Source organism: Pseudophryne corroboree, chromosome 2, assembly GCF_028390025.1.
Source record: "Pseudophryne corroboree isolate aPseCor3 chromosome 2, aPseCor3.hap2, whole genome shotgun sequence".
Lineage (NCBI taxonomy): Eukaryota > Metazoa > Chordata > Amphibia > Anura > Myobatrachidae > Pseudophryne > Pseudophryne corroboree.
This window is the reverse complement of record NC_086445.1, coordinates 454411441-454426533: the sequence shown is the minus strand read 5'-3', so window position 1 is coordinate 454426533 and position 15093 is coordinate 454411441. Positions and strand designations below refer to the sequence as shown.

At 43.5% G+C, this 15093-nt stretch overlaps 1 protein-coding gene across 8 annotated transcripts in view; it reads right to left on the bottom strand.

Moving 5' to 3' along the window:
• The window catches only part of LOC135027842 (uncharacterized), a 1366020-nt gene that overhangs the window by 974481 nt on the left and 376446 nt on the right, over positions 1-15093 (bottom strand). For all 8 annotated transcript variants that reach the window (XR_010224289.1, XM_063953746.1, XM_063953745.1 and 5 more), the window contains exons 37-38: positions 7798-7973; positions 2754-2880 (exon numbers count right to left, since the gene is read on the bottom strand). Coding sequence is in view for 7 of the 8 variants with exons in the window: in XM_063953746.1 (XP_063809816.1) it covers positions 2754-2880; positions 7798-7973 (303 nt within the window). In the remaining variant the exon portion in view is untranslated. The remainder of the gene's footprint in view (positions 1-2753; positions 2881-7797; positions 7974-15093) is intronic.

Below are 15093 nucleotides of genomic sequence, written 5' to 3'. Positions count from 1 at the left end.
GGCCCAAGGACAATTTCATCTTGCACCTCTTTTTTTTATTTATTTATCTCTGCATCATGTGATGTTTGGGGCTAATCTTTTTAAGTGCCATCCTGTCTGACACTGCAGTGCCACTCCTAGATGGGCCAGGTGTTTGCACCGCCCACTTGGGTCGCTTAGCTTAGTCATCCAGCGACCTCGGTGCAAATTTTAGGACTAAAAATAATATTGTGAGGTGTGAGGTGTTCAGAATAGACTGGAAATGAGCGTAAATTATGGTTATTGAGGTTAATAATACTATGGGATCAAAATGACCCCCAAATTCTATGATTTAAGCTGTTTTTGAGGATTTTAAAAAAAAAAAACACCCGAATCCAAAACACACCCAAATCCGACAAAAAAATTTCAGGGGGGTTTTGCCAAAACGCGTCCGAATCCAAAACACGGCCGCGGAACCAAATCCAAAACCAAAAATTTCCGGTGCACATCTCTAGTTTATAGAAGTGGAGAAGTTGCCCATTATGGCTATTATCTTGTAGAAAGGTGCTTGATAAATTATACGTAGAATCTGATTGGTTGCTAAGGGCAACATCCAGTGGCGGCTCCAGAAGTGGGGCTGCAGTGCAGTTCAAATTTCAAATATTGGAGACACACCTACTGCCATGCCAATCTGACTCACTGCCAGTTGGTGCGGCTTGCCTATTTCAAATTTGAAGTGCGCTGCAGCCCCACCTCTGGAGCCGCTCCTGACAACATCTTCACTTCTTTAAACCCGCACTTAAGTAAATATACCCCTATCTCTCTCCACTTTATCACTCTCAATGGCTTAATAAATAGATCACTTTGCTCGGTATACAAATCCTGAAAAACCCACATACAATGTCCACCAGTACCTCCAGGGGAGTCAATGATTCCTATGATGTTTTGAGTTAGTACTGGGTTCACACATGTGAATGCAGTATTTTAAAACTGCAAAAATACTGCTTGTATAAACAGCACCTTACTTAGATTTTTGTCTAATTCAGAGGTGGAACTACCATTTGTGCAGCAGGCGCATTACACCAGGGCCCATGGGGACTAAGGGCCCACTGCTGCCCAGACCAGCAATGAGTTTTCCCCCTGGGCCACCGCACAACCAATCTGAGCAGAGTCAGACGACCTGGTTCAGCGAAGGGAACAAGATAGGCCCCACTGCCTGAGGAATCGGCCCTCCCTCAGGGAGGTGGGGCTGACCTTGTGTGTGTGTAGCCGCAAACATTTGCCATCTGGGCTGGAGTCCTGCTGCCTGTCAGCGCTAATGATTGCGGATGCGTACTGCTTCTAATTCACAGAGCTGTGACTTCTTCAAAATCACAGCTGTCTGTGAATTAAAGGCTGTTCACGGCTGGTGTAATTGGTGCTGTCAGAACCTGCTTCACCAAGTGCTGAACTGAGGAAAGTACATGGGGTGGGCCCCCCTCACAGACAGGGCGGTGGCTCGCTGTGTTCCTACTGTCGGAAATGATGTGTGTGCAGGTTGCTGGTATTGCAGAGTTACATAGACACATACCAGCGGATGACTCAAACTATGAACAGTCAAGTTACATAACCAGTGGTGTAGGCTTACTGATGGATAGCAGGTACAGCCATACCCACTGTGACATGTGCACTGGTGATGGAGCAGAGCTAGAGCAGATCAGGGTTGAATGCAGCTCACCAGACGGTGAGTGCATACTGGAAACCAGTAGCAGTGCAGGGATGTTGGGACAGTTTTATGGCAGGTGTTAACCAGGTCTCTTATAGGACCTAAGTAGGAGACTTCTGTATCCCACCCTGTCACTACACAGTCTTGTTCAGTAAGGATATAAGAAAAAGGATGGCCCCTGCTCAATAGTGATCTTGGTGACCACCATGGATTAGGACATGAGGCCTCGTTGGAGGACAGGAAGACTAGAGAGTCTGTGCAGTAGCACACTCTTCTTTCAACACCCACCTCCACACAGCAGAGAACTGTGTGCAGTACTGTGTGATTGTACTCCTGTCACCCTCTCCTTGTCATCTACTGCCTCTACATGTTCCCTCCCCCTGTCACTCTGTGCCTCTCTCTGCCACTCTCGGCTTCTCCCTGACATCTGCTGCCTCTCCTTCTCACTCACTGACGTGTGACATATTATGAACATTGGGTGGGTCAGAGGAAGGGGGCCCAAAGTATATGTTTGCACCTGGACCCACCACTCACAAGTTCCGCCACTGGTCTAATTACAGATATTTGAAAACTTGCTGATCCCAGCTTACTTCCACCCACACCCCACTCACTACCACTCACAAAACGAAAATAAACCTTGCTGCCTCAGACAGGCTCACACCTGCAATCAGGCAAATGATAACAATTATTAATCAATTTCCACAAACTGAGAATGACTTAAGGGTAAAGGGTAAAAACAAGTGTAGAAAAAATATAGTGATCTATATAGCTCATGTACTTGGCCTAGTAAGTGACTTTCATAAGCTATCATTTATGGCACATGTGCAAAGCTTTTACAAGCCAATTCTTCTCTGTTCAGCTTATTCCGTAGTGTTCCTTATTTCAAACCATTTTATATAAAGTACTTTTCTGGGAAATATCTGGATCACAGAAAATTACAGCCTGTTTTAACACAAATGCACAACAGCACTTGCTAATGTTAAAAATGAACATTCAGAACATTTTTAAAAGACTTTTATAGATATCTGACTCTCCAAGGATCCTGGAGCAGATCAATGGACGCCAACCAAGATCATTAAGTATGACTTACCTTGCCCATTTCCTTTCCTCTCTGCCTTTGAGGTTCTTTCAAAATGCAGCTGAATGTCTTTCTGGGGAATTTCATTTAATATCTTGGCAGCATACTCAATTCCTTCTGTCAGATCCTTAAGGCAGCCCTATAAATAAAAGGTAGAATATTTTATTGCTAGAGTCAGCAAAATGATTTTACTCAATGAGCTCCTAACTCAAACTACTATATTATGATTACTATTATTATGATTACCTCATTGGCAGCTGGTGAATTCAAACTGTGCAATGTTCTGCAAATGTCCTCAACACCACATGTATACAACCTGTTCTTTGTTATATCGTAGCTCTTAAGGACAGGCACATACAGACCACAACCTGTGACCCCCGACTCTGTGCAGCCCACTCAGCAGAGGAAATCAGTACACCTCTTTTTCTAAGAAACCAAGCAATTTAAAATCACTGGTAGAGAATCTATTATCCTCTCTCAAATAATACTCAAATGGCTCATTAGATTAAATGGTAAAAAGAGGCAATGTCCTATCAAATAATATCAAATGCAAGTATAATCTGTACAGTTCCAAACTTGTCTGGCTACTACTGGTACATATATGGAAATATAGGCAAACATCATCTCTAGAGGAATCCTAACTGGCTGTAATAATTTGTTCATATATCCTTCGCAGAGAATATTTTTTAAAATTTGCATCTTGCAAGTACAGGCAAAGCGGTGAAGATGATATGAGGATATGTGGAAAGTGCAGGGGTAATAGCACCAGGCTTATCAAACCCCAGTGATCAGGTGTTAGCTGCTCTTAAGGGCCCTACACACATGCTGATTTGTGTTAAAGATATGAACGATCTCGTTCATAAATGAACGAGAACTCGTTCATATCTTTCAGTGTGGAGGCTCCAGCGATGAACGATGCGCGGCCCCGTGCTCGTTCATCGCTGGTCCCCCGTCGGCTGTGCATGCAGGCCAATATGGACGATCTCGTCCATATTTGCCTGCACTTCAATGGAGCCGCGTGACGGGGGGAGTGAAGTTTCTTCACTCCCCCCGTCACTGCCCCCCCCCGCCGCCGGGTCGCCCTTCGGCCGTATCCGCCGTCGGGCAGCTCGGCGGCGGATCGGCCAATGTGTAGGGCCTATTAGAGTAATCAAAAGGAAGCCTGTAATTAGTTAACAGTATAGGCTGGTTACTGTAGCTGGTACAGCCACATGAACATCTTCGGGGAACAGCTGACCACTCTACACATAGCTGTACAGAGAGAGCAGCACCCATGTGTAGGGATTCCCACGTGCTGTAGGCTTCCGGGGGCATCTCTCTGTGCCTCCTCACACACACGCTGCGGCAGAGACAGAGTCAGTAGGGTGCTGGCTCAGTCCCCATGTCTGCGTCCCAGTGGGTCCTAGTGGGCCCGCTGACAGTGTTGAATCATGGGCCCCCTAATTCCCGCCGGGCCCTAAGCAGCTGCTTTGGAAACATAGCAGTAAATCCACTACTGGTTGTGAGTAGACTCTGGCACATGTCAGTCTACTGTGCATGTGTAGGTCTACTAGGGAAACATGGTGTCATGGTGATTTCTCTACTGTGCATGCGCAAATCTCTTGGAAAATAACTGCTGCACTATTCTCCCGGTGATTTGTTTAGCACCGATGTAGGACTCCAGAGAGGCGATTATAATATATGGGTGCAGGGTGTGCATTGCAGTTAATTAGGTAGAGTGAGGTTAAAGTCAGTAGCTTTTCTCCACATAAATTATGCCAGCAGCACAGTTAGGAAGCATATAGTATGGACGCTGTAGAGATGTTTGAGCTCCCACGGTGCAGTGCAGTATAATTTCAAAGTGGTCTCAATCTCACCTCATGTGCTGATCAGCCACTTAGAGGTTTCACAGTGATTTGAACTCACAAGCCATAGAGCCACCGCTTGTATAATCACTAACCGCAGCTACTTGGCAGTCAATGCTTAGGATTATAAGGGTCTCTTACTCAGAGTTTGTCAAACCGTGGGGAAGGTGGCTCACTGTGCACAGTGTCTCTGCTACTAATCCGTGCGGAGCCGCCGGCATCTCCAGCCTATCACAGGTGTTTCTGCAGCTTGGATGGATGCGACTGAAGTGCACCCACAGGACAAATGCGCTGTGTGCTGAGCACCATCAGCACCACCCTAGTTACGGCTCTGCTTGGGTCATCCTGTCGGGCATGCTGCATATCCAATGGGACGACGGCATGCATTTTAAATGTGGCAGGCAATGATGCATCGCGCTGTTGTCCACTGCATCATGCAGTGTGTACAGATGGCGCAATGTATCATGCCATTGCCGTATCTGGGTACACACATTGTTTAGTGTGTACTCAGCATTATAGTATACAGTGCATCCAGAAAGTATTCACAGCGCTTCACTTTTTCCACATTTTGTTCTGTTACAGCCGTATTCCAAAATGGAATAAATAATTTTTTTCCCTCAAAATTCTACACACAATACCCCATAACGATGACGTGATAAAAGTTTTTTTGTGATTTCTGCAAATTTATTGCAAATAAAAAACTAAGAAATCACATGTACATAAGTATTCACAGCCTTTGACATGAAGCTCAAAACTGAGCTCAGGGGCATCCTGTAGCTGATGTGCATAATACAGGTCCCAACGCATTTGGGGTGCATGCCGCAAAGCACTGATGTTCGGCAGTTTGCGCCAAACCTGTACTGTGTATGTGCGGTATGGATCTACGACAGCGGACACTCTACGGCATCAAACTGTTAGTGACTGACAGTCTGATGCCATTTGGGGGCAGGGAGGGGCGGCGATGCCATCCATTTCTCAAAACAGAGGCGTATCACCACCATAATTGGGGAGGGACAAAACCTGGATCTCCGTCAGAAGATGGAGATTTCCTGTAGGCTTTCGCGACCCCAAGGGTCACCGCGGCGGCCAATGGTGTCGCAGTTGATCTGATGCTACGTCCTAGGATGCAGCTCGGATCAGTAATGGTAGCTCCTCCAACCACATCTGAATCAGGCCCCAGATGCTTATACAGATGTGTCCTCTTACATCCTTGCTGCAGTCACGCTAAACAGCCCTTGAAGTCGCGCCATGGCAGGACTCATTAGCGCCAAGCGTCTTTTTGAGCAAAAATGCATCTTAGACACAAACTAATGTAATAGGACAAGTAGATTCTGCTGATTAAAATGATATGCAGTATGGCTATATTCTGTGTGTAAGTGCGGTTCTATCTGCATTCAAAATGACACATTGCAGTGTTTTCCAGGAAAGCACTGTATTGTAGCATAGCATTTTGTATGCAAATACATTCCTAGTCGCACACGGAATATAGGTATGCTACATATTTTAATCAGCAGAAGCTGCTCCTGCATCCTACTAAATTACTTTGCGTCTAAGGGAGATATTCAATTAGTGGCAAATTTTCCAACAGTTGGAAAACTGGCACTAATTAGACTGTTTAGTATTCAATTGCGGACGTTTTGACAGTTTTTTTGCTCTGTTTACGACATGCCTTTTCGATTTTTTTTTGGGGGGTCGAATCAGCATGGGCGAAAACGGACCAAAATGCTGTTGAAAACGCCTGATAATTCGACAAAACACATGGATCGGCGGCGAATTCGACAAAAAACGTAGTTTTGGCCTGGGCAGATTTTTCAGCAAGTTGAAAAATCGGAACAGGCTTTGAATAGGTCAAATGTGAATTATACCTACAAACGGGCCGAAAGTGAAGTTTTTTCGACTAGTCAAAAAATTATCAAAGAATTGAATACCCCCAAAAGACGCATTTTTGCGGAAAAATGCAAAAAAGATGCTCGGTGCTACAGAGTCGCATGGCACTCACACGTTATGTGTAACGCAACTTGAAGCGCACGGAGCAAAGATGTAAGAGGACACATCTGTACGTGCTTATTTAATATTCATTAGTACTACAAGTGTTGTTCTCACTAATTAGCACTGAAGCACTTGGGAGGGGGGTAATGCCATAGAATACAAGTTGTGAAGAAACATAACACATCAACAGTAAAAACATTTTGGGTAAGTCAATATTTTTCTTTACAGAAAAGCATTAGGAAAATCGATTATGGAGTGAATGGTTTTTTATACACACTCTATACCTAAAACTAGATCTGAAAACAATTATCTTACCAACAAAGGCCCTCATTCCGAGTTGTTCGCTCGCTAGCTGCTTTTAGCAGCATTGCAAATGCTAGGCCGCCGCCCTCTGGGAGTGTATCTTAGCTTAGCAGAATAGAGAACGAAAGATTAGCAGAACTGCTACTAAATAATTCCTTGCAGTTTCTGAGTAGCTCCAGACCTACTCCTAGATTGGGATCACCTTGGTCCGTTTAGTTCCTGCTTTGATGTCACAAACACGCCCTGCGTACGGCCAGCCACTCCCCCGTTTCTCCAGCCACTCCTGCGTTTTTGCCTGGCACACCTGCGTTTTTTAGTACACTCCCTGAAAACGCCAAGTTGCTGCCCAGAAACACCCACTTCCTGTCAATCACACTACGATCACTCGAGCGATGAAAAAACGTCGCTCGAGCTTGTGTAAATCTCCAAAGTTTTGTGTTAAATTACTAAGCGCATGCGCGCTGCGTACCATGCGCATTTTCCACCTAATCGCTGCGTTGCGAAAAACGGCAATGAGCGAACAACTCGGAATGACCACCAATGTTATTAGAGCTTGAGTCACGACTTGAAAAGTACTAGAGTGGGGAAAAATGTATCCCCCTTATTTTTCAGATATGATTACTAATCTTAGTTTTCTGCAAAAGAATTAGTGGATTTCTTTTTCAATGCTGATGTCACAGAGGTTCATTATACCATTGCAAATATAAACTTTGATATCAAATATGAATCATAGAGGTAGTTCTAATTATATCTGTCTCTGTTTTCTAAAATTAATGCCACTCTATAAATTTGGAATTGATGCAGAAGAAGGGAAGACATTTATCTGCTTTAATATTCGATAGTGACAAACTCATAGTAACACTTAGGTATATAAGCAGTTAAATTAGTAAATAAGACAAGGGTTACACAATATGTCATACCTGTATAGTTTTATTGCTCTTTTCCCCATTTCCTCTACATTCTCGGCAGAAATTAATCTGAGTGGACAGGTAAGCCACGTCACTCAGTGTACGGAGGACCCAGTGATTGGACTCTTGTCTCTCACCATGTCCAGAAGCTATGGATGAACTTTCTTCAACCGAGGTTGCGCTCATATCTGAAAATTACAAAGTAATTGTGAATCTTGTGCAAACACACATAACAGGGCAGATTGTTTTACATATAAAGGATACAGTTCTCACAGGACAAGTCAGATGAACAACAAACACTCTAACATACAGTAGATCAGATTAGAGAATACAAAGTTTGTAAAAACAGTATTGTTAGTAACTTAGTATTATTATGTTTTATTATTATATAGCCCCAACACATTATGCATCAATTTACAGTGAGTGTTTATTCATTCCCATCAGTCTCTGACACAGTGGAGTTTACAATCTAATTTTCCCAATGCCAGGCCAGAAATGAGTTTATAAAAAAAACTCGACAATTTAGTCCAAAGAGAATTAACCCACTAATATTGAAACAAAGTCCACATTAATACTGTATATCATTATCATGCATAATAATGAAACACAAATATTCCTTCTCCACTTCTCACACACTCACTGACTGTATCATGAACACATGTGTAATAAGACACTGAAGGACTGGTGCAAAGTTGAACTCATTTCTGACGTAATTGATTCTGAATTGCGTGCACAGAATTAAATGTGTGTATTCACCCGTACGGCAAGTTGTACACATCTGTGCGGCTGGACCACCCCTGTCCATACACCTGGCTTTCATAATGTTCATCATTATCAGTGTGCACTGTCACCAGTCCTATCCTTGGTACCAATGATACATCTAGGAACATAAGTTATTAAACATATGCACAACTCTGCATAACCCACAATTCCACTGACACACTCACACTGAACTTAGCCTGTATGTGCAAACGTACTACACAGTGATGCGAATAAGTTGCATAGAACCCGACATCACCCATCATTTGTATGCTCGGCACAAAGCATGCAAGGTGCAAAGATATACAAAAGAGATAATCACAAAACCGAAAAATGTTTAATTATTGGGATATTTTGCCATTTATTTCTAACTAGTATTTTGTATCCATCATTCACCGGGTTACTAGCTATTGTGCAGGGTTTTTTACTCTCCTTCTGCTGTCCCATCTCTCTCTCCCACGTTCCATTATTCATGCTCTCTCCCTTCTCTCTCTCCTGGTACCCCTCTTCTCTGCACTGCAACTCTCTCTCCTAGGACATGCCCCCTTTCTCTCTCTGCACTGCCACTCTCTCTATTAGGACACCCCCCCCCCTCTCTCTCTCTCTCTGCACTGCCACTCTCTCTCCTGGGACGCCCCCTCTATGACATGCACTTTGTTCCCTTACGTCTCCCTCTACTGGCACTCCTCCTCTGTGCACTAGCTCTCTCTCACTCCTGGCAACCCTCCTCTCTGCATTGCCACTCTTTCACGACTGGCAACCCTCCTCTCTGCACTGTCACTCTCTCCTGGCACCCCTACTCTCTGCATTGCCACGCTGTCTCTTGAGACCCATCCTTCCACTCTGTCATGTCCCCTTTCCTCTCTCTCGCCTGACAGCCCTTTTCTCTGCACTGCCTCTCTCTCTCTGTGAAAATACTGAACTCTAACAATTATCATATCTGGAATAAACTAGTTGATATCGAGAACAGGGCACACAGAAATAATATTTGTAGAGGGGTTCCTCGTCATCTGCAGTGCCCTCCAGCCACGACTATCCAGCATTCATTTTTCGACATTGATATCAAGTGTTCTTCAGTCACGTCACAGCAGCATTCATTCTTCAACAGTAATATCCAGTGTTCTTCAGTCACGTCACAGCAGCATTCATTCTTCAACAGTAATATCCAGTGTTCTTCAGTCATGTCACCACAGCATTCATTCTTCAACAGTGATATACAGTATTCTTCAGTCACGTCACCGCAGCATTCATTCTTCAACAGTGATATCCAGTGTTCTTCACTCACGTCACTGCAGCATTCATTCTTCAAAAGTGATATCAAGTGTGCACTAGCTCTCTCTCACTCCTGGCAACCCTCCTCTCTGCATTGCCACTCTTTCACGACTGGCAACCCTCCTCTCTGCACTGTCACTCTCTCCTGGCACCCCTACTCTCTGCATTGCCACGCTGTCTCTTGAGACCCATCCTTCCACTCTGTCATGTCCCCTTTCCTCTCTCTCGCCTGACAGCCCTTTTCTCTGCACTGCCTCTCTCTCTCTGTGAAAATACTGAACTCTAACAATTATCATATCTGGAATAAACTAGTTGATATCGAGAACAGGGCACACAGAAATAATATTTGTAGAGGGGTTCCTCGTCATCTGCAGTGCCCTCCAGCCACGACTATCCAGCATTCATTTTTCGACATTGATATCAAGTGTTCTTCAGTCACGTCACAGCAGCATTCATTCTTCAAAAGTAATATCCAGTGTTCTTCAGTCATGTCACCACAGCATTCATTCTTCAACAGTGATATACAGTATTCTTCAGTCACGTCACCGCAGCATTCATTCTTCAACAGTGATATCCAGTGTTCTTCACTCACGTCACTGCAGCATTCATTCTTCAAAAGTGATATCAAGTGCACTAGCTCTCTCTCACTCCTGGCAACCCTCCTCTCTGCATTGCCACTCTTTCACGACTGGCAACCCTCCTCTCTGCACTGTCACACTCTCCTGGCACCCCTACTCTCTGCATTGCCACACTGTCTCTTGAGACCCATCCTTCCACTCTGTCATGTCCCCTTTCCTCTCTCTCGCCTGACAGCCCTTTTCTCTGCACTGCCTCTCTCTCTCTGTGAAAATACTGAACTCTAACAATTATCATATCTGGAATAAACTAGTTGATATCGAGAACAGGGCACACAGAAATAATATTTGTAGAGGGGTTCCTCGTCATCTGCAGTGCCCTCCAGCCACGACTATCCAGCATTCATTTTTCGACATTGATATCAAGTGTTCTTCAGTCACGTCACAGCAGCATTCATTCTTCAACAGTAATATCCAGTGTTCTTCAGTCATGTCACCACAGCATTCATTCTTCAACAGTGATATACAGTATTCTTCAGTCACGTCACCGCAGCATTCATTCTTCAACAGTGATATCCAGTGTTCTTCACTCACGTCACTGCAGCATTCATTCTTCAAAAGTGATATCAAGTGTTCTTCGGTCACGTCACAGCAGCATTCATTTTCAACAGTGATATCCAGTGTTCTTCACTCACGTCACCGCAGCATTCATTCTTCAACAGTGATATCCAGTGTTCTTCAGTCACGTCACTGCAGCATTCATTCAACAGTGATATCCAGTGTTCTTCAGTCACATCACCACAGCATTCAATCTTCAACAGTGATATCCAGTGTTCTTCATTCATGCATTGTCATTATTCAGTCTTCAGCAGCGTTCTTTGAGTTCCTCAGCCACGTTGCTTCGGTGTACATTCTCTCAGCTACTTCCAGAGTATTGTAGCCTAGTTCTTAAAGTTCTGTTCTTCAGCTACTCATCCTTGCACCTCCCAAGTTATATGGTCATATGAGAAGGAACTACATCCTGCCTCCTCAATTCCTTCCTGCTTCCGCAGCCACTCCTCCAACAAACGCCCAGCCTATGGATTTTCAATTTCAGCCCATCGTGACACCTCCCAGAATCAGTGAAGGGACACTCCCTTGCATATTTCTTCTGCAATACTCTGCCGACTCTATTGGGAATTGCTCAGGAATGATCATGACTTGGTAATTGAAAGGGTACAACGGGTGGGTCCTACCCCCACCCTAAACAGACCACACCCGAGGGTCACACTTTTCCGCTGTCTAAACTAGCTGTATAAAGTCGCTTTTTGGTCTGCATCACGTCTTGTCAAAAATCTTCAATGGGACGGACATAAATTCATATTCCAGGACTATTCAGAAGCAGATATTAGTGATCTTCCTACGGTGTGACCCTCTCACTGACTCAGTTACGTTCCTCCTCTGAGGCTGAATCTTGATTCCTTTGTTCTGATGCACACTATAAGTATATGCTTGTCATATTTAATTTCACTGTATTGTTGATTTTTACATTACCTTCTGTTGCCATTATTACCTTCACTTACTCTGCTGCATATACTTTTATTTCTTATTGGCTTATGCATCTACATGCTTCTCCCCCACGATTATGTCCTACATCCTGGGGAGGCCCCTGACTTGATAGGTTTTTTTTTTTTTTACTTATCTTACTAGTATGCATTGTTTTATCCGGTAATATTTTTTCCTTATATTTCACATTAAGGGTAATACTATTTATATCCCTCACTTCGAATCGGGGTTGCCTAGGCAGAGCTCCACCCTCACTTTCCACTACTGTTTTTTTTACTCTAAGTGTGTTTGTGGATGGAAGCGTTCTGTCTCTTCTTAGGAAGTTCGGAATCCTATTATAGCATATCTTTTGAACTCTTCTTATTGTTACTATATTGGACTCCTGTTGTACTGTTTGGTATTTGTTGTCTGTCTGACCCACCTTTCTTCCCCATTCGCATCTTCTCTTTCCCCTCTCCTCATTATGCTACGCCTTGCATATTACGGTTGTGATCTCTTTCATCATGCCTGTTCTTTTACATTTCTCGCTCAGTTATGCCTAAACGGAATAATCAGATCCTGGAATGTGGGTGGGTTCAATCCCCCAGCGAAGCGCAGGAAAATGATTTTATATCTTAACAAACAAAATATCGATGTTACATTTCTCCAGGAATGACACCTTGTCCCCGAAGAAGTTGCTAAATTGAACATGCTTGGCTGGTCAGGGTTAGCTTCTAGCACCTATAATTTTAAAGCGAGGTGTGCACTGATTAAGCACCATAGCCCCTTTGAAATTGTGCCTTCTTTTTCAAACCGGCAAGTTCACTTTGTTTTGGTTTCCCTTAACATTGAATGTCGCCCATATGTTTTCTGTAATGTGTATGCCCCTAACGTTTATTCGAAAAAATCCTTTCAGTATATAATAGCCCACATCTCTCAGCCTTAATCATACTCTGTGGTGATTTTGATTTAATTTCCTTCTCTTTTCTTGATAAGTCCCAACAAACTCCTAAAACCATGTCTCTCCCTAAACTTGGTGTGCCCCTATTAGCTGGCCAACTCCAACTGATTGATGTTTGGAGGGCTCTCCAGCAAACGGAACGGGAGTATACCTGCTTATCATCGGCACATCATACTATGTCCCGAATTCATTATATATTTGTCTCTCATACTTTTTTTACAAAAATGGTGGACGCTCACATACTGTAGCAACGGTATCTTTGTCTGATCACGCCTTAGTGTCTGCCTGTTTACACAACCCTGATGTGCAGGGTTCACCCAGATTGTGGAAATTTCCTTCTTACCTTTCCAAATCTCTCAAATTCAGAAATAAATTAGAAGCAGCATGAGAAGTGTTTACTGTGGATAACATTTCTCATAATGACTCTGATCCTTTGCTTTTTTGGTTAAGTGAGAAGTCTGTCCTTAAGGGAAATATAATATCATATGTAGCAAATAACAACAAAAAATATGTGGCCCGCTACTTGGAATTCCAGTGCTCCCTGACGGCAGCCTTTCAGCAGTATAAGTCTAACGCTGACAAACTTACTAAACATGCTTATTTGTTAGAGAAAACCCACTTCAATGAATTGCAGAAAATGGGTGACAGGTACTTATTTTCTGTTACTTATTGCTACTAGAAATTTGGCAATAAAACTGGCAAATTACTGTCATACCTTAATGGCTCCTACCCCCCAAATGACCAAACATTCCTTACTAATCTCCTCAGGTTCCCTTACCTCAGACAATGCGGAAATCTCTGACATAATGAGATCCTTCTATTCGGATCTTTACTCTCAGCCTCTTCCCGGCCTCTTATTTACCCCCAACATCCCACCCTCAACTTTTGTGGGACACACTACCCAACCTTACACTTCTCCTGGAACTGCTTCAACCTTTTACTGCCCCGATCATTATAGAGGAAGTTCGCCGAGTGATTCAGCAACTTAAGAAAGATAAAGCCCCGGCCCCAGATGGGTTTACCGCTGAATTTTACAAGATTCTACTCCCTAAGATTGAGATCCCCTAGATGAATGTCCTTAATTTCCTACTCTCCTCTCAGACCCTTCCCCTGCACTTTAACACTGCTATAATTAAAGTATTGTCTAAGCCTGGGAGAGAACTATCGCTCCCAGGTTTGTACCGCCCCATATCCCTCCTGAACCTTGATTATAAGCTATTAACCAAAACACTTGCTGATCGTATCATTCACCCTGACCAGACAGGATTTATATGGGGAGGTCACTACGAGGTTAATGTCCGAAGACTGCGCTCAGCTGTATATTTCTCCTCTTACTCAGACCAAACCAGCTTTATACTCTCAATAGATGCCTCCCTTGAACGTTCTGGATTCCTTTATAAATTGTGTCAAACTGTTATACTCTAACACACAGACTTGAGTGTCTTGTAATGGCTTCATTTCTGATCCTTTTTATCTACGTAGGGGCACCATACAAGGTTGCCCATTGTCCCCGCTTCTATTTGCAATAGCACTTGAATCCCTTGTGATAGCCACGAGAGACTCCTCCTTATTCAAAGGCATTCAGATTGGTGACATTGAATTTAAAGTGTCATTGTTTGCCGATGATATATGTTGTTTTTTATATCTGACCCTATAGCCTCCATTGTGGAATTTCTCTGCTTAATAACGTTATTTGGACCGAACGCAGGCTATAGTATCAATGTCACCCCTGAAAACCATACTCCTGGGGAACTCTTCTCAACACCTATCCCAACTGTCCTCTGTATTTCCTTCTAAGATTGCTACTACTAAAATCACCTACCTGGGAGTGCAGATCCCTGCTAATCTCACAAAACTTTATGAAATAAATTTTACCCCCATGTTGGCCAATTGACATATTCTTTAGAGTTCTGGAAACTATTACCACGCTCTGTCTAGGGCAGAGCATTTCTCTGGAGAGGGAAAAAACCTCTAATTGCTTTTGAGAAACTTGCAGCTCCATAAGGAACGGGTGGTATAGGCCTGCCAGACTTTTCCGCCTAATCTTTGGCTGTCTTATTTAGATGTGCTGCTGACTGACTGGAGGGGAACACATTTACTATTTCCAAATTAGATGCTGCCTTTTTTCAACCCTTTTCCCCTAGTGCCCTTTTACATTACTGCTCAAAGGACATCCCTTCGCATATCTTGCACAATCCATTATTTCGTGATATTTAC